This window comes from Monomorium pharaonis, chromosome 1 (genome assembly GCF_013373865.1).
Source record: "Monomorium pharaonis isolate MP-MQ-018 chromosome 1, ASM1337386v2, whole genome shotgun sequence".
Classification (NCBI taxonomy): domain Eukaryota; kingdom Metazoa; phylum Arthropoda; class Insecta; order Hymenoptera; family Formicidae; genus Monomorium; species Monomorium pharaonis.
The window spans coordinates 40779326-40799013 of record NC_050467.1 but is presented as its reverse complement, the minus strand read 5'-3'; the positions used below and the strand labels follow the sequence as shown (position 1 = coordinate 40799013).

Below are 19688 nucleotides of genomic sequence, written 5' to 3'. Positions count from 1 at the left end.
GTGAAGAATTAGCAAAAGCGAAGGCGCAGCACAAAACTTTTCGAGCGAGCGCGAGAACGATCTGACTCAGGACTACAGTTCCGCGGTGCGTTTCCGTCTTATAAAACATGCGCCATGTAACAGCCAGTCATGATCCGAAGAAGCTTATATACGTGACGCTTAATACATCGGGAATGACGCTTTCACGCGCGATAGGTAAGATAATATACGCGATAATATCGCGCTTCTCGTAAATGCGAAACGAAGGGCGGAGGCAACGGAGAAACTGCTACGTAGTCGAAGCTACCGGAAGTTATCGTGAGCTACCCGACACCCGCCTCGGAGTTTGCGGCAAACTAATTTCGTAAACCTCCCGATAACCGGCGCATTTAATCGATGCCGCCCGCGAAATGAACCTGTCGCTCGGATTTTACGGCGTGACACTTAAATCCGAAAAGACGGGCTAAGAGGCGCACCCGTCTGCACGCCCGACTGCATGCCGTCTCGTAAGATTTCGATTGCTCATTGCGATCCCTAACGCGATTAAGGATGTTTTGGATCTATACAATACTAGCCAAAAGTTCTCGAAACTGAAGAACAGGTTTCTTAGATTTATTTTTCTTTTTTTTTTCTTATTGAAGGTTATAAAATTCGTAAGAAACGAAACAATTTGGTTAAGTTTATAACAATTTTATGAGCATTGCCCACGTAGCTATTTCAAGAATTGATTAAACGATAAAGTAATGTACTTTTGTTAACTATGTACAAATTATTTATTTGTACACTTACCACTCTGCGCTTTCATTAACTTCCGTCTTATACTTAAAAAATTTATATCTGAAGATAAATATTGTATTTTTTTACATCGATTATAAATATAATGAATATGTCTGTAGAAATAGCAAATTGACTCTGCGTGCTGACCGTATCTATCTGTTAAATCATATCGTTGTCTTTAAAACTGGTTTTAATCGAGTTCTTCAACGGAAATGCAACTGTAAATACTTCTTAGATAAATACTAGAAAACATGATTTCTCTTGTCAATATGCGGAGTGCAAAAGTCATTAGTATGCACACATATTTATAATTATAATACGCAAATTACGTTGGGCACAATTGGGCTGCATTTGACCGTGACAGAAACGAGCCGAAATCGTGTCGATTCTCAGAATTGACATGCAAGATCGATTATATGTAACTAATTTTGCGATTAATGTTTCTTTTTACGTGATTATTGCAGTGGCAGTGTCACATTGAAAACTTACACTGTCGTTTATCGTGTCACATTGAAAACTTGATCACGCTCCCGTTATCGGAGCTGTTATTTTTACAGTACACACAGAAAATGATAAATGGTGCTGACTGCACGCCCGACATAAAAATGTCGTAAATTTTACATAGATACTATGCTATCTATTATAAAAAACTGTTATGCAAATACCATTAAACTTTATAACTTATGCACAGTAAAGATAATCTCTTCTCTCGACGGTTTATATTGAAGGAGCAAACCGCAAAGCACAAAACATTTCAGCAACATTGCAGAAATTGCATAGTAAATGCAGGAGCGCTTCCACACTTCGATTGTCTGTGATGTCTAGTATTTTTAAAATGTAGGTAGATTAAATGCAAATTTTTTTCAAGTTTGGATTGAGTAATATGAAATTTTTTATTCTTACAATACAGAAAAAATAACAAACCATGCTGGCTGTACACACGATATAGAAACGTCATAAATTTGACACAGATATCACGCTATCTATTGAAAAACGTATTACGTAAATAAGATTAAATTTTATTATTCATTAATGATAAAGATAATTCCCCTTCTTTCGCTTAATCGCGCGGTTTATATAGAAGAGAGCAGAGTTTTGTGATTAGTACACTCTATCCATCGGCAAGGATTTCCGAAAACACTAACATTCGAATAAAACATAGAAGTAAACATATCATACGTACGCAAAGATGGATCTTAAATTACGTTTGTTACTTGTGTTTGTTGTTGTCAGCATGTTAACTCACGAGATCACAGCAGATCGACCAGAACGTGAGCATTCTTTGTTTAAACATAACATTTTTTATGTTAATTATTATAACAGTTTAATTTTTCGAATTCTATGAAAATGTATTGTACCCTCGTAGACTTAAATTAAATTAAATTAAATTAAAAAACAAAAAATTTAACTTTGTACGTCACAATGAGAACGACAAAGAGATTTCGGAATGCATAATTTAATGTAGCTTCATATTTATTTTACAGTTTGCCTATTGCCTGTGGAAACGGGTGATTGCAGAGCATATATAACGAGATACGCATACAATTCAGCTACTGGACAATGTGAACGATTCATATATACTGGTTGTGGCTCAAATGCAAACAATTTTAAGAGTATGTCCGTGTGTGAGGAGACTTGTGTACATGTATAATGACAGCTAAAAGTGCCAAACAAAACATTCTTTGAGGGTTTAAGGCGTATATTATACATTTTATTTTTATGCTAATATAGAAGTTTCAATAAATTTTACATAACAATTATAATTAAATATATGTGAATACATACGAGAAAACAGACGTAATGTGTCACATTTTTCTAGTTTTCCTCTTTTTCTTTACTCTTCTTATAATATAAAAAATATGAGGTATAAAAAATATAATTATTTAAGAAATATTGATAAAGAGATTTTGCTGTATATAATTGAACATAGCTTTGTGTTTCTTTTATGTATTTATTGCCTGTGCATTATGATTTCATTATCGATTGTTTGACTCTAGATACACATACTATTCAGTTTAGGATAATGCAAATGGTTCATGTACACTGCACGTAAAGGGCTATGCAAATCTTTGTATAAGTAAATTTAAGTACGAGGAGATATATAAAAATGCATATTCATATGAGATATAAGATAAAAATACTGAACATGAGATTTCGTGATGAGAATTCAATAAGAAATCTATTATATAATATTATACTTTTACGATAATAGAAATAAAGAATAGAAAATAAAATAGAAATAAAATAAAGAAAATAATTCCTAATCGAAAGCGCGAATATTAAATGTTACTGTAGTCCAGTTTGATGCCGCAAAATCACGTTGTCACAATCGATGGCCATCATTATTTCTTTTGATAGAAAGATATTAAGTTCCATCAGTGTACGCTTGATCGCTTCCGGCCCTTTCAATTTAGCGGCAAAGACGATCACTTTATGATCTGCATAACTTAGAATAACTTCCTGCATGAACGAGATAGATAGATACTACAGAGGAAGTTGCTTTAAGTTATGTAGGACAACTTGCTATATACATTGCCTAGCAATATTATCAAGAAGAAAATATCTAGCATAATATATATACAAGGAATAATAAAGAATATAACGGAAAAAGTTAAGATAAATGTCCAGTAACCGGACATGTAACGATTCAGAATTAAGATTGTTGAATTTTTTAAAAGTATTTACAATATAAAATAACATAATTAATTAAAATATAAATATAAAAATATAAAATAATATAATTAACTGAAATTTAAAATATATAAGATGTTATTATTTATATATATATAAGTGACCGGCAACACTTTATTTCTTTTAATATTGAATTTTAGATAGAGATAATAAGATCTCTAAATTATAATCGGTAAAAAATCACTAAAATCAGTAAAAATACACTGATTTTTGTGGTATAGTTATAACTTGTCAATTAGTGAAATAAATACACTGATCTTTCAGTGATTATTATTTTGAAGTAAAAATCACCAAAAGTTAATGAATACTCACCAATTGTCACAGTTATAAGTGTACCACTGCAAATGAGTGAAAAATGCACTAATTACAATTTAAACAGTAAAGCAATATGAATTTAAAGATTCGCGAAGACTTGTCTCGTATGCGTTAATATTTAATAATTTTCATTTAATTAAATTTTTTTCACAAAAATACCCACAGTTTTCAATTAAAAAAAAACTAAATATACAAAAAAGTTGAATTAATAATGTAGGCTTCTTTTTGTTATCATCCGCGTTCGCTGTCTGGCTTGCAGCTTCCCACGGCAATGCAACATTCGTCAAGATGGCACCAGCGCACGGACGCGCGTCTCGCGTAAAGTACACCAGCGTGCACTGTGGAGTGCAATCAGAGTGCAATGGTGGCACCTCGTTGGCGAAGTGCCACTATTGCACTCTGATTGCACTCCACAGTGCACGCTGGTGTACTTTACGCGAGACGCGCGTCCGTGCGCTGGTGCCATCTTGACGAATGTTGCATTGCCGTGGGAAGCTGCAAGCCAGACAGCGAACGCGGATGATAACAAAAAGGAGCCTACAGTAATATCAACGACCGTAGCGCCCAATATCTCTCGTGTCGCGCGTGTGTACCGAGCTTCGCGAGCTGGAGCAAGTCGTTTAAACCGTTCATGATTTGACACGGCAGAATCGCGGGTCCGAAGGTGCAGCCTCGCTTAAGTCGTCTCGCGCGCTTTGACCTCGTTGCTGACCAGGGGATATCACACTGCAAGGTACGGACCGCCACGCGGTGCCGCTCCGCGTAGAATCCCCATGGACGACGTGATTCTCTCGCTCTCTCTCCGAGGAACACATAACCCTCTCCGTTGGCTTTCCCCGGGTAGTAAAACTCGTCGTTCGACGAGGAATGACGAGTTCTGTTCGGTCCCGCGAACTTGTCCGCCTGCGGTTCTCGCATCCGCGTTCACGCGCCGGTCTTGCGTTTCATCTTCTCGCGTAACTGACTCACTATGATGAACTGTTGTTGTTTACCCTTGATGATCCATAACCTGCCTACCTGTCTGCTTGCCTGCAACAGTGACCGAGAGATCCAGTGCCTAGTCTGTTATTTCTGATAAAACGTACCTCTGCACATGTGACGACATATTCCAAAAGTTTCTCTCTCTCTCTGTCTGTCTCTTTCTCTCTCTCTCTCTCTCTCTCTCTCTCTCTCTCTCTCTCTCTCTCTCTCTCTCTCTCTCTCTCTCTCTCTCTCTCTCTCTCTCTCTCTCTTTCTCTCTCTCTCGGTCACCGACGTTTACAAATGCTTTTTTTTACGTAAGCTATTCACTGATTATTCTTCATAAATTTTCAGTGATATGAAGAAGGAAAGGCCGTGACAGAGGGAATTCCAAGCCAACAATAGCCCCGGTGAATGCAGGAACATGCCTTCAGCTACCGGTGCGTAAGACATGAGTTTCATGCTTGATTTCCACTTTTGCAATGTAAAGAAACGTAATAATTGTATATATAATATTTGTAGTAACACTATATAGATTAATCTGAGAATAGTCACCTAGTTTTTTTTACATAAATAATTATCTGTTCTAATTTATTTGAAATTATTAGGTATACAAATTTATACTGAATATTTTATTTTAAAAAACAAGTTGAAATAAAAAAAAATAAGTATGTATTCTTGATCAATAAAAACTACTGTAATAAGCTTCATGTTTTCAATGTTGGGATAAAAAACACTTGAGATGACTATTCATGGGTTAAGAGTAATGTACTGATCAAGAGCATTGAAAGTGAAATCTACATATAAATAGTCAGTTAATAAATGAAAAATGTATATATTACAGGAACATGGAAGCAAATTAATTAAGGAGTATGCTCCAAGTCGATGAAAATCTAGATGCAATAGAAAGGACATAGAAGTCTAGTGTCATAATGTATTAGTACATGTAAAATTATTGAAAAATTGTGCATTTATCAGAGTATCAGAGAAGATGCACCTTTTTACAAAATTTGCAAGGCATGCGTATCTGTTGAAAGCTGCAATAAAAAAAAAAAAAACGAATTAGCGTTTGGAAAATTGAAACAAACAAGAGAACCATGTAACTTTATTACAAATAAAGAAATCATTTTTTAGGGATATGCATTTACAATTTCGCATAGATTTTTTGAATATATTTAATATTTCTATGAATTTTTACACTTTCATGTTCCTACTATTATATAACTAAATGTATACATTCTGTGTATTTTATTTTCAAATATTATGAACTAATAATCTAGTAAACTAATTAAAGAATACAGAAAGAGAAACGCTGAATATCTTTGTTATAAGATACCTGTGTGCGCTGAATAAGGCTTTATTTTTTAGAAACATTAATAGTTTTTTAAATTCTATTTTTTTTAACTATTAAACAAAGCTTTAGAAAAATTTATTTAGAAAAACATTATATATTTGCCATTTATTATTTGATTATGAAAAATTTTTAGGTGGGACCAACCAAATTGGGCAGCAGAAGGGAGGGGGGACTATGCCCAATAATGAAGAATGTGGAATCAGAGATGTATGGGGGCACAATCTAGAAGAGGAGTTTCGTACAATTCGTCAAGTCGTACAACAATATCAGTATATTGCAATGGATACAGAATTTCCGGGTGTTGTAGCTAGGCCTATTGGTATGGAACTACACATACTTTTGTAGAAATTCAATAAAAATCTCAATGATATTGTCTGCTTATGGCAAGAAATTATTACAATTATGAATTACAAATTGTTTTTTTAAACAGGAGAATTCAGAACTAATGCCGACTATCAATACCAGCTGTTACGTTGCAATGTAGACCTTTTGCGAATAATTCAACTTGGTCTCACATTCCTTGATGAATCGGGGAATACGCCGGGCGGTAGCTATACAACATGGCAGTTTAATTTTAAATTCAACTTACAGTAAGTATATGTCATCAACATTTAATTCTTCAACGCTGGAAATATTAAGCAATTATTATTATTATTATTATTATTATTATTATTATTATTATTATTATTATTATTATTATTATTATTATTATTATTGATTGATTGTTTCTATTGTAAATATGGATTCCCGAAATATTACCATTTATTTTAAATTCTTTTATTCAATTTTATTATCTTTCAATTCTCTAATCAATCTTATAATATATATGTATACTTCAAACTTCAGATGAGGTTCGGGAATCACATCCTTTGACCATGAGTCAATTTTAACTCTTAGCCATGTGTGATTGTCCATTTCTGTTTTCTAGATTAATATTATCTTTGTGTATTTTCTTAAATGAAAGATAGAATTCTACAATTCTTTGACTTTTTAATAATTATGTTTTTATACCGATAAAATATTATGAATTTGAAATCATATTTTTTATTTTTATAATAAATTATTCTTTAATTCTTTTAGTGAGTAAGTACTTCGTAATTTTAAGCTAATTATATTGAAAGTTTTTTAACTTTTTTTAAATAACTTAGGTAATAAGAAATGTACATTTTATTGTTGCTAGTGAAGACATGTATGCACAGGATAGTATAGATATGCTACAAAATAGTGGCATACAGTTCAAGAAACATGAAGAAGAGGGTATCGATCCTTTAGAGTTTGCTGAACTATTAATGACATCGGGAATTGTTCTTGTTGATGACATAAAATGGCTATCCTTTCATTCTGGTTACGACTTCGGTTATCTATTGAAACTCCTGACGGATCAAAAATTACCACAAGAGGAAAGTGAATTCTTTGAGCTTCTTAGGATATACTTTCCGACGATATATGATGTAAAAGTGAGTTCTTTTTAAATAAAACTAATTGAAAATAATGAGATATAAAACATCTTATTTTTATCACATAGTACCTAATGAAATCTTGCAAGAATCTGAAAGGCGGTTTACAAGAAGTGGCAGAACAGCTAGAAATTCAGAGAGTGGGTCCTCAACATCAAGCTGGCTCCGATTCCCTTCTTACTGGAATGGTCTTTTTTAAGATGCGAGAAGTGAGTAATTCAATTTAACAAGATGTAATTTGTGAAATAATTAATTCTGAAAATAAAAAAATGTATACTGAGAAAAAAATTGTTAACTAAAATATTATATATAAATTTAAGGGGGCATATACCTTTGAAGCGCTACAAAAAAGAAAGCATTTTTCATTAATTTTTTTCAGAGCCAAGAGACAAAAAATGGGATTTTTTGCATAATAAAGTACACCTTTTGTAGATGAAGGGAAAGAGAATTTTTCAATAAAATCATTGTAATAAAATTTATATGAGAACTACAAAAGATGTACTTTATTATGCAAAAAATCCCATTTTTAGTTTGTCTCTTGGCTCTGAAAAAATTTATAAAAAGTCCTCTTACGTTAATTAAATATATATATATATATATATTTAATTTATACATGTCCTCTTACGTTAATTATATATATATATATATATATTTAAATATATTTAACTTGCATAAATGTTTCAATTTGAAAAAATTTAACAACTTTTCTGTTAGTGTATTACATTTATGAGAAGTTTTAACATGTTTCCGATTTTCATTCCAGATGTTTTTCGAAGATAATATTGATGATGCAAAATATTGTGGACATCTATATGGTCTGGGAACGTCATTTGTTATGAACGGATCTAGCGGATATATGGACAGTAATGGAGATAATGCCTCGACGTCGTAATATTAAAAAAAGAATCATCCGTAACAGAGAGATTATTTCATTACAATAAAACGTTATAAAAAAATCTTTTCACTTAATGATGAAGTGTATGGTTCATGTCCGCAATATTATATTGACATCATTACTGTAGGTTTCCACACGAAAGGCAATTAGACATGTGTCTTGTAAAAATCTCTCTTTATTTTTTTTTTTTTTTTTTTTTTGGAATTCTTTCTGTGACTCTTTTGTAGATGTCTTCTGTGATACGTACCATCCAATCGAAAAGATTTAAAACACCGAAACTAAAAAAAGTGTAATATAATTTTTTTGTAAACATTTGGACAATATTGATATATAAGATACCATCGCAGTACAAAAATTCCATAATTTCCCCTACTTTTAAGATCCTTGCAGGTATACATATCCAATTATTCGAATCATACATAAAGAAAATGAGAAAGTTGCTTAACATACTCAAACATAATTTACAGTCAAATGTATTGGTAATGTTCGATGTGTTCGACATTTACAATATTTCACGATACACAAATAACGACTTTTTTTCTATTGCAATCATGAAACGGATATGTGTCCCATTATTGTATTATACAATTCATAATAAAATATACATATTTCTTTCTCTCTCTCTCGCTCTCTCGAAAAAAGATCGATCATCAAATACGAACTCGTCGAACATTACTGATGTACTTCTATACGTGCTATGCAGACGTATCTGTTACTGTTGATATGTATATTTATTCTATGATGCATTTGTAGCGCGATACATTTTAAACATGAAAAAAATCACATATACATTTTAAAAAACTGCAATGGAGGGAAGTACACATGTTTTTTTAGGTTGTCCATGTTTTTAGATTGAACCATATGAATATCGATATAAGAGCATCATACATTTTTATTATGCGTATAACAAATACCGTAAATGATGCGTTCGTGTAAAAAAAATAAAGTATTAGTAATACGATTTAAAAAATGAAGTAGCCTTCGTATAATATTTGCTATATATACTGCACGTGTTTTATTGTAAAACCTGTCGTCCGCAAGATTACAAGAAAGAAAAAAATGATTTTGGTACATTTTCGATCTAATCGTACTAAAAATATCTGCTTTGTAAATATGACAGTTGCAAAAGTCGAATAAATAATTTGCCTCTAAAATGAAGAATTTTTATATATCTACGATGGCAAGTTGTAAACAATCGTTTAATCTATCAACGAAAACTTTTTTTGTGAACGGAAACGCCCTTCTCGTAAGTAGAACGTATGGACTGTACTTACTTTCCCGTTCGTTCTACGCACCCACCTGTAGTAAAGAGATAAATGTTATCACACTAGAGCCGATGATATCAGTACCGTTATCGCGTGTACCTGTTACTCAAATCTCCAGTTCAGTCTCGTTGTGCGTATTAAAGTAATTAGCCGATACATCATCCGCTCGACGAAAATGCGATTTCGGGCGTCGTGGAGAAAGCTCGATTGCATTTTCGCATTATCGAAATGGATCCTTTTTCTCGCATTGTGTCTTCTCTCATTAACACCACGTGGAATTACCGCGCAAAATAAGAATGAAACGTTCGAAAGTGCATTCGGATTGAATTCACGCGAATCGATCGAGAACGAAAATACTGAAGAGAATGTCAATTTGCCGCCGCAAACGAAGGAGGCTTATCTGGAACTCGAGGATTTCATCGAGCAGGAGAAGGATCTAGCTCCTGTCGAGAAAAAAGACGACGTAAAGGAAAGTGCGGTGCAAATTTTACCGGAGGTTGTTGAAAATGCTTTCGCGGCAACGGGCGAGTCCGGGACGAATTCAATCACCGTTAAAAAAGCTCCTTCCGGTAAAAACGGAAAGTTTGAGAAATATGTAAGATACGGTAAGTAATCTGTTATCAGTGGGCGTAACCATCATTTCGTAATGAGTAGTAATAAGCAATGAGCATAGCCAAGGATTTATTTTTCTATTAATTTTCTATTCGACTTGGTATTTTCTTTGAAATACTGTTTCCAAAAACTAAAATAATTCAATCTGAGTTTCTTAAGTTTTGTACGGATTCTTACGTATTTTTTTTACCTGGCGCGCGATAGAAGACAATCCGTATCGCTGCTTATCACACGGCGTGTTTATCAGTTACTCACTTTAACATGAATCGGGGATGATTCATTGGATGAGGCGAGCCATTTTGATAGATCGTGAACTCATATGAAATACTGATAATTAACATTTTTAATTAAACGCATTGTGGATTCGCATTTATTTTCAACATTGTAATAATATTACGAATTTTTATCAGTCATACATACAATTAAGGACATCCTTGTTCTAAATATCAAAAAAACATCCAAGTATGCAATAAGTATATTTTAATTATTTTTTAAATAGCATTAATTGGATCGATCCTCTTTTTCGCACAGATTCGAATTTACCTGAGGCTTATAGATATGCGCCTCGCCCGGACGACAATCCACCCTTTTATAAAATATCAAATGAAAGATTGAAAGAGATTCGATCTGAATTCATGTACTGGTACTTTGATAAGGGTGGCAATGATGATAAGGGTGATTACCAATCGGCTCTGCAGTCGACAAATCTGCAGATTCATAAAAACTTGAATTTCCAATTGCCCTTCTTCGGCTTCAGATTTAATTATACGAGAGTACGATTGCTTTTACAATTATTTATATATTAATACTGCTTAATAATAAATACTTAATAATTGCAGTTAATTTTAAAATCTGGATTTTCTAATCAAGTGTCCCGAACAGATATCCAAATGTTTCATCAGTTAGAAATATTGTATTATAAAAAATAAAAAAGTTATATTATAATAAATAAATTTCTTTTTTTCATTGCCGAATGCAGTTAAATAATATGTTACATTATATTTTAGTTAACTGTTAATGGATACTTGGAGTTTAGCGATCCACCGGAGCACCTTACGTATCCTCTCGTCTTTCCGATTAAAGACTGGCCTAAAAAGAATGACCCTGCCTTTATTGGCATTTTCTTTAGTAAATGTCGTATAGGAATGTTAAGAGACACCGATCTCGATCAAAGAAAACCGGGAGTATACTTCAGGTACGCATACGTAATTAAAAAATTAGCGTACCGTTCTGCTTATTTTACGATGCGATACGAATTCCCAAAACCTGAAGAGATTTATTTATTTAAAAGAGAATTTCCTCCTCAGGCTTGAGAGGGATTTGCAATCAAGAACTGATCAGTTCGGAGTAGAGATGCGCGAGCGTGTCATGTGGGACATCCGTGAAGGCGTTGTCGGTGCCGATTCATTCATACCCAAGCACGCCCTTATTGCAACCTGGAAAAATATGTCCTTCACGGGTGGTATCGATTCGTCCCTTCAAACGACTAACACGTTTCAGCTAGTTTTAGCTACAGACGAAGTCTTCACCTACGCAATTTTTAACTATCTCAACCTTAAATGGACAAGTCACACTGAAGCAGGCGGTGATACAACACTGGGCGAAAATGGAGTCGCTGCTTATGTGAGTAATTGAACAGAATAAGCATGGGGTTTATATTACACATTTTACTTAACTATCTCTTTAAACTTCTAAAAGATATCTAGTCATATTTTGAGATGTTTTGCATTTTACTCGAAAAATTTCAAAATGTTTTTTAAGGGATCTAACAGATGCCAATATATTTTGAGATATCCTACATATATATGTCTTAAAGATATAAACATCCAAAAGACATCTTATGTAAATCTAAAGATATTTTTTAAAAATTCTAGATGAATATTTTCAATAAAGATTTTTTTAGATATTTTTAAACATTTTTTAGACAATTTTTAGAAATATTCAAGACGTTTTTAATGTAATAGCTTTTGGATTTTAATGTTTTCTGGGTTGTGTCCAAATTATAAGATAAAATTCCAACAAGACGGAACTATTTCGAGGGGATAAAAAGTCAGTTGAACTTAGATTTACTTACGAAACTCGTTCGTCGTAGGTGGGATTTAATGCTGGAAACGGTACTCAGAGTTACGAGTATAAGCCTTACTCTCAGGCGACCACGATCCGCGACTTAACGAGTAGGGGATGGGCAAATGGTTTCCCAGGACGGCATATATTCAGGATAGACGAGAAAATAATGCTGGGCACCTGCAATAAAGACATTGGTAAGAGAGCGTCGTTTCTTAACAATTATTGGCCCCAAAATTTCGATGATTTTCACTACGCTATGATGCACAGCTGGGGCTCACCTGCCGCTGGTTTTCGCACCGGAATCCGGAAATATGTTGGGTGGCACCGTCGTTAACATCACCGGACCGTGTTTCAACGAGAGTCAGAAGATCAGGTGCCGTTTCGAGAATGAAGTAGTGATGGGCACGGTTGTAGACAGAAATCGTGCGATTTGCGTGCAGCCATTCTTGAAGTTCGAGGGCTATATACGTTTCTATATCGCCATTGATAGTGGTACTTATAATTGGAAAGGAAAATATTTTGTCGGTAAGAATTTCTTTTCCTTTAACTTTACAAATTAACGTTAAATTCAATACTAAATATATTTCTTCGACATTAATTAGATCTGATAGAGCGAAATCAAAATATTTCTATTATACGGTTCAAAAAAATAACACTAGGATGAAATAAATCATTTTCTGTAGCTTTTTGAACATTAAATTTTATGTGTATTACATATATGAAATATATATGAATATGTGAAATATATATGAAATTTAGTGTTTTAAAAAAGTGTCGCTTTTATTATTTAAAATAAAAATGCGTGACACTTCTGCTCGTAGAAACCCCAGCAACAGCGACAGAGAGAATATTCTTCACATCCAAAGAGGACGTTCATTTGAAAAACCCTGCGGAAATAAAGATCACATGGAACGCGTATAATTTAACGACCAATTTAGGAGCAGGAATACAAATCAGTTTATGGGGATATAGGGAGACCAAAACGACACCTGAGTTTGAGTATATAACGGTCTTGGAGGTCTGTATGGCACAATAATGAGAGACAATAGAAAGATGAAATAGCAATTAATTAAACTAAATTATACATATTTCAGAAATCGCATACTAATATTGGCTATTACGCCATCCAACCAGCTAAATATCGAGACGCTTATAACCCATATCACCAGGACATGGTATTTGGCTTCATTCAAATCAACTTGACCGAACCGCACTTGTATTCCGGACTATCGATAACACCGTAGGTTGATTCCGCAAGATAAAGTCTTACATTAACGAAAAATATTTATAATCTGTTGATTTGTTTGATATTACGTGTTTGAATGATTTTAATGTCAACATAGGAGTCTGTGGAGCAGACCGATTCCGCTCGGTTGGTATTTTGCTCCTCAATGGGAACGGCAATTCGGGCCGAAATGGCCTCAAAAGATTTGCGATAAATGGATCATGCACGATCGATATCTCAAAAACTTCGCCTCCGAAGTAGCGATCTGTCCCTGCACCCTGGATCATGCTCTGTACGACAAAGGTCGCTTCCTTCCGGATTACACTTGCGACAAGGATTCAAATATAGATTGTTATTTTAACCAGCGTGCGACTCATTGCGTGAGGACAGGTGCGCCCAAGTAAGTGAGCTTTCACTTTGAAAAAACAGTTTATCTATTTCGTATAAAAAGTCCAATGACAGTTTAATGCCTAAAGTAATTCTCGTACACTGTAACTTATTTTTGTTATTTCAGCATGGATGGTGCAGCGCAACAATGTTGTTACGACAAAAACGGTTTCTTGATGTTAACTTATGATCAGCAATGGGGATCGCGACCGCATCGATCTCACAATTTGGGTTTCTTCCCGTGGAATGAGGCTAACAAAGTCCCGACGCTCTCACACTGGTGGCACGACATGGTGCCCATGTACTTATGTTGTCTCTGGCAGGAAGAGCAGGCTGTCGGTTGCGAGACGTTCCGATTTGAGAGGAGACCGTCGCAGGATTGCATTGCCTATCAATCGCCAGGAGTAGCGACGGTGTTTGGCGATCCTCACTTCGTCACGTTCGACGGTGTGGAGTACACCTTCAATGGCAAAGGCGAGTTCGTTCTGTTACGAGTAAACGATCTCAAAGATAAACTCGATGTTCAAGGTAGATTCGAGCAAATGCCGGACAACGTCAACGGTGAAGTGATGGCGACGCATCTTACTTCGGTAGCAGGTGAGTTTCTATTGTTCTATTTCTGATAATTTTATGACAAAGAACAACTTGACTGACTTCTAGATTTTAACCTTATGCTTTTCTTATCTATTTGATCTAAAAACGTATTTTATTTTCTTATTAATATTTTATTTATGAACTGTTTTCTCTAACATTTGCTAATTTTGCCTGTTAACGTAAGATTTCTTTTCTGTGAAAATTTTTCTTGTATTTTTTAGAACTTCTTAATTGTTTTAGCCTAAACGATATAATAGTATAGAAAATTCGAACACAACAGCAAGATTCAGATAATTTTCTTTCTTTTTGTTTTTAATCTAATATTAATATTAAATACTATTAATTGATAATAATTGCTACATAATTGATGCATTATATGTCTCGCACACAGTGAGGGGTAATAATTCCGCTACCATCGAAGTTCGATTGAGACCGAAACATGCGCAATGGCGATACCGACTCGATGTTTTCGCGGATGGGCAAAGGATCTACTTCGATAGACAATCCTTAAAGTTTCAACATTTCCCCGGAGTCGTCGTTTACACTCCAACGTATCTTTTGGATCAGAGCGAAGTCGTCATTATGCTCGACACCGGTGCTGGTGTAGAAGTCGTGGAGAGCGAGGGATTCTTAACGACTCGAACATATCTACCGTGGACATATCTGGTAAGAGATAAATATTTGTTTCTGTATCTTATTGTATTACGTGTGAGGATTGAAACCAGTATACGAATGTATATGCAAAATTTATTTAAACTGTACCAAAGAAGTATTTTAAGTTTACGTTAAAATGTTAGAAGAAGGTAGAATTACAGATATTTTTTTATTCTAGAACAAAACCAGGGGATTGTTCGGTATTTGGAATTTTGATAGAATAGACGATTTGACGAATCCGAATGGATATCCAGTCGGATACACTAGCGTAAATGATTCAAGGACTATTCACGAAGAATTCGCGAAGTATTGGATGTTAGAAGATAAGGAGAACGAGCTACTGGGAGCGGCTTTATTCCACAGGGAGTTCGGTAGAACGGCGAGCTTTTATGCTAATCGCACGTTTCAGCCGCAATTTGGAAAGTATCCGATAGAAATACTCCCGATAAACAAGTCGTACATCAAAGATCGCGCGGAAGAACTGTGCCTCAATTCGTATCAGTGTCAGTACGATTACGTTATGACGTTAAATCGAGATTTAGCGTACTTCACCCGAACTTCCTACGACACCTTTACCCAAATCCGAGCGTTGAACAAAGATGAAAGTAAGTAAACTCACAAGAAGTTTCAAGTATTATAATTTGTATAAACGTAACTATTTAAATATGCATGTATGTATGTTTCTATATAAAATATGCGTATTTTTAAGTTATATCCTGCGGTGTACTGGAAACACCACGATTCGGACGTAAGAGCAATTTCTTATTTATCCCGGGGACAAAAGTGAGTTTCGAGTGCAATCAGGACTTTCATTTGGTCGGTGATAAACGTCGAGTGTGCCTACCGGAAGGACGATGGAACACTCCAGAATACGGATACACAGAATGTCTTCGTAAGTATTTCTACGCTATTATTTAACGCATCAATTTCTCATTGCAATCTCACTTGTACCTGATTAACGATCTTAAACAAGATAGGAGAATAAGGAATGCAATAAGGTATAACGTAGAGAAAATATTTAATGATAGCGCATTTACCGGTAAACTCGAGGTGAAACTCAAATTACATCAATTCTCTTTAAAAGTTAAATCGAGTCTGATCTTACTAGTCGAGCAATTAACCAACAAGAGTTTGTTTTCGCTGAAGCGAGTTCATAGAACTGCTGCTAACAAACAGCATGTTGAACGATTTGACATGATTTTCGTCTCTTTCTCTCTCTCTCTCTCTCCCTCTTTGTCTTATTGAAAAAAGAATTTGGTAAACAGTTATCAAATATTGATTGTAATAATATCAATTAAATATTTCGTATAAAAATAAATTTTATTTTTCTAAATATTTAGTAAATATATAATCAAATTTGTAATAGAAAATTATTTTTAGTTATATTTCAACGAAATATTTAATCAGCATTATTTCACTTAACATTTGGCAGCTATTATCAACATCTTTTTCTAGTGTTCTGATATTTCTCAACGTGTGATCCCCTTTTCTTTTCCTCCGACGGAATTTTCAAATCAATGTGTTTCCTTTTTTCTACGTGCTACGATTGATACGCTTGTTATAACATAAATATAGGTCACATCGAGTACGCTCAGCGTACGGCGTGGACCGTAATGGGCATTATTTGCGCCGTATTAATACCCGTGGTGGCCTGCATCGCCGGCGGTTTTATTTATGTCAGAAGGAACCAATCGCCGGGAGGTTCGATGAAATCTTGGCGTTATTCCGAGCGCGATTCTGGTATCGACAATGAATCCACGCTGAAGCAGAACGCGCCGTTAAAGTCGTACGACGATAGGGCTATTACGCCAATTAGCGACACTAGCACAATTGAAACTAATAGCGGCACTAGGAAACGCCGTAGTTACGACCGAGTATACCGCACCCACGAACCCTTACCCAATAGACCGGACATTGACTTCGAGGATAAAGAATGGGATCTGAAGGACCCGCTTTCGCCCGCGGGATCAGATTCGGGCACGGACTCGATTAGAAAAACAGGCAGTCCTTCGAAAGAAAGCGACGTTTAGATATGATATTTCTCTCTTGTTAGTACATAACAATTGTGTAGTAGAGATAAATAGTCTGCTCAAGCGGAATTGCTTTATTTGCACCCATTATTTGGAGTCAGTGTGTGCGCGTGTGTACATGACCATGACAATATATCTTGATTCCGACTTTAATCAAATAACGCACATCTTGCATACACGTAAAATTAATATTGATCGTAAAATATCAATTAGTTTGATGCGCGATTAATTATAGAGTCTAGCACAGAAACAGTAGCTGCTAATAAGTTTCTGTTTTGACGAAAATTTAGACTTTTCAGATGATATTCCAAATATAACTCCATTATCATTTTCGTGTTATTTAGTGTCCGTTTTAGTGTATTTTGTATAAATAATAGAGATACTATATACACGATACTGTTCTTGCTGTGGAATAGAAATAGTTACAGTATTAATTGCATTCAGAGTATACATATTATCTCACATTATCTCTATATGTATAGATATAATGAAATAATGATAATCTGTCAATCGACATAATAATAGAGCAAATATTACATGGTTCTAAGCAACGGTTAAATGCAATAGCAACTATTTAATTGTATAATCGGTTTGTATAATTACACTGATAGTATTTATGACAGTTTAATTATATGATATACTTGTGTTCACGTATTGTAAAAGAATTATAATAAAATTTTATACATCATTAAATAAGATGATGGAAAATTTCTATTCCACATGCATGCACAGAATGTTTTAAAATTAACAAAAAAAAAAAAAAAAGATTTACAATGCAGCATTAGAACAGCAGAATGGAATGGAAATTTCCATCAGAATTGTGAATTTTTCCTGTCTTCCTTTTTCTTCTCCTTCTCTTTCATTCAAATATTTTATTTAGTGTTACATTGTGAATAATAATCCATTTAATGATAATGTTACCTATTATCTTATTAACATGATTGAAATTATTTGAAACATACAAGTTTCATTATATTACAGTGACATAGAATTTCATGAGATCTTACGGTAAATTGGTTTTACCGTACGGTAAATTTTTTGTTCACTGTAATTTTAGATATATTATTTTTTTAATAATAACAAAAATAAATTATTAAAATTAAGCATACGTGTGAAAATGATTAAAACCATCTACGTAAAATAAAAAAGTCTACATAAAATATTACATTGCTATGTTAGAAAAACAATATGCTATTCTGAAGGAGCTATTGTACAATTCACTGTAAAACTCCGCGTCCTTTCAAACCGACAGCAAGCAAAAAAATCACTTTTATTTGGATTTCATTTTCCAATTACTCGATCATTCTTTTTTACATATTCGTACGTGTGATGTAATGTACAACGTGTTTCGTTATGCACACCGCAGGTCAGCAGGAATATAGCTCTCGTACAGCGGGCATTACCACTGGCATAATTCTCGCTTGCCTGATCCCGATTCTGTTGGTAGTCATTTGCGTCGGATATCGGGTCCTGAAGAACCGCAAGAAGGAGCGGGAGCAGGAGGAGATTTTAGCGAGGTATCAGATCCACTCCGCCACCAATTCCAGTGATGATGAATCACGTACACGCGATCACGACTAAAACGGTATGTTGACTATATTTCAGAACGCGACAAGCGGAGCTGCAGCGGATGCGGAAGATTGGCGAGGAGGACGAGTCCACCATCCCTTACAGCCCGAGCAGAGCCACGGAGATCAATTAGAGGAGGATTTTATATAACCAAATTGTTAGGAATTTTAGAGGAACTTTTTTTACGCTATTCATGTATCATTTCGCGTTATTTACAGGTTGTAATCCACCACTGCCACTCGTCGGGCATTGTTATCATTATCTAAATTTATTTAAGTTTATATATATTTACGAAAGACTAGATCTAAAGCAGCGACCTGAGACTTCGTGGCTTTTAGTTTCTCCTTCGTTCTCTTTTTTTTATATAAATTTATAAGTCTATACCATGAGAAAAGACGAGACACTCTTCTTTTTCCAAGCTAATCATATTTCCCACCAAGCTAATTAATCTGTCAAAGATAAAACTAAATTAAAATAAAGAATTTTTTTTTTTTTTCTGCATTCTTTCTGCAGGCAGAATTTTACGGACTTATACGCGAAGGAATGTAGCATCATAGACATCTGTATAAGGTGTAACAAAAATGTTGAAGCAAAATTTTAGAAATATTTGTCATACTTTTCTACTTGTTTTTAAAATAATGAAAAAAAAAATGAAAATATTACAGATTGTTCTATATTACATTTTAATACAAAAAAATTTAAGAGCAATTTTCTACCTGGAGATTAAAAATTAATTTAAATTATTTTAAATCTAAGATATATCTTTTTGTTGATATTTTGTATTAAAAAAAACCACTAAACTTTTCTCAACATTTTTATTATTTCTATCAATTTGTTATTTTTATTGAATTTTCGTT

The 19688-nt window shown here is 34.2% G+C and overlaps 3 protein-coding genes across 4 annotated transcripts; all 3 read left to right on the top strand.

The window, feature by feature from the left end:
• Positions 1-1838: 1838 nt before the first annotated feature.
• Positions 1839-2706, top strand: LOC105829686 (PI-actitoxin-Afv2a). Its single transcript, XM_012668724.3, has 2 exons — positions 1839-2027; positions 2241-2706. The coding sequence occupies exons 1-2, from the start codon at positions 1946-1948 to the stop codon at positions 2405-2407; spliced, it is 249 nt and encodes an 82-aa protein (XP_012524178.1). The 5' UTR covers positions 1839-1945; the 3' UTR covers positions 2408-2706.
• A 1631-nt stretch (positions 2707-4337) lies between these two features.
• Positions 4338-9582, top strand: LOC105837448 (CCR4-NOT transcription complex subunit 7). The gene is made up of 7 exons (XM_036289395.1): positions 4338-4495; positions 5077-5162; positions 6210-6395; positions 6507-6666; positions 7257-7533; positions 7602-7742; positions 8297-9582. Exons 2-7 carry the CDS (start codon positions 5147-5149, stop codon positions 8423-8425), a joined length of 909 nt encoding a protein of 302 aa, XP_036145288.1. The 5' UTR covers positions 4338-4495; positions 5077-5146; the 3' UTR covers positions 8426-9582.
• Positions 9583-9713: 131 nt separating this feature from the next.
• LOC105837445 (protein mesh) lies at positions 9714-19324 on the top strand. Of its 2 annotated transcripts, XM_012682227.3 has the most exons (15): positions 9714-10298; positions 10837-11078; positions 11313-11500; positions 11613-11928; positions 12398-12566; positions 12640-12897; positions 13194-13390; positions 13467-13612; positions 13716-13997; positions 14112-14581; positions 14970-15244; positions 15411-15837; positions 15942-16124; positions 18629-18779; positions 18868-19324. In XM_012682227.3, the coding sequence occupies exons 1-15, from the start codon at positions 9869-9871 to the stop codon at positions 18962-18964; spliced, it is 3831 nt and encodes a 1276-aa protein (XP_012537681.2). In that variant the 5' UTR covers positions 9714-9868; the 3' UTR covers positions 18965-19324. The 2 variants fall into 2 exon arrangements, with proteins under 2 accessions (XP_012537681.2, XP_012537680.2); XM_012682226.3 differs by lacking the exons at positions 18629-18779; positions 18868-19324 and adding an exon at positions 16808-17950.
• The last annotated feature ends 364 nt before the right edge of the window (positions 19325-19688 follow it).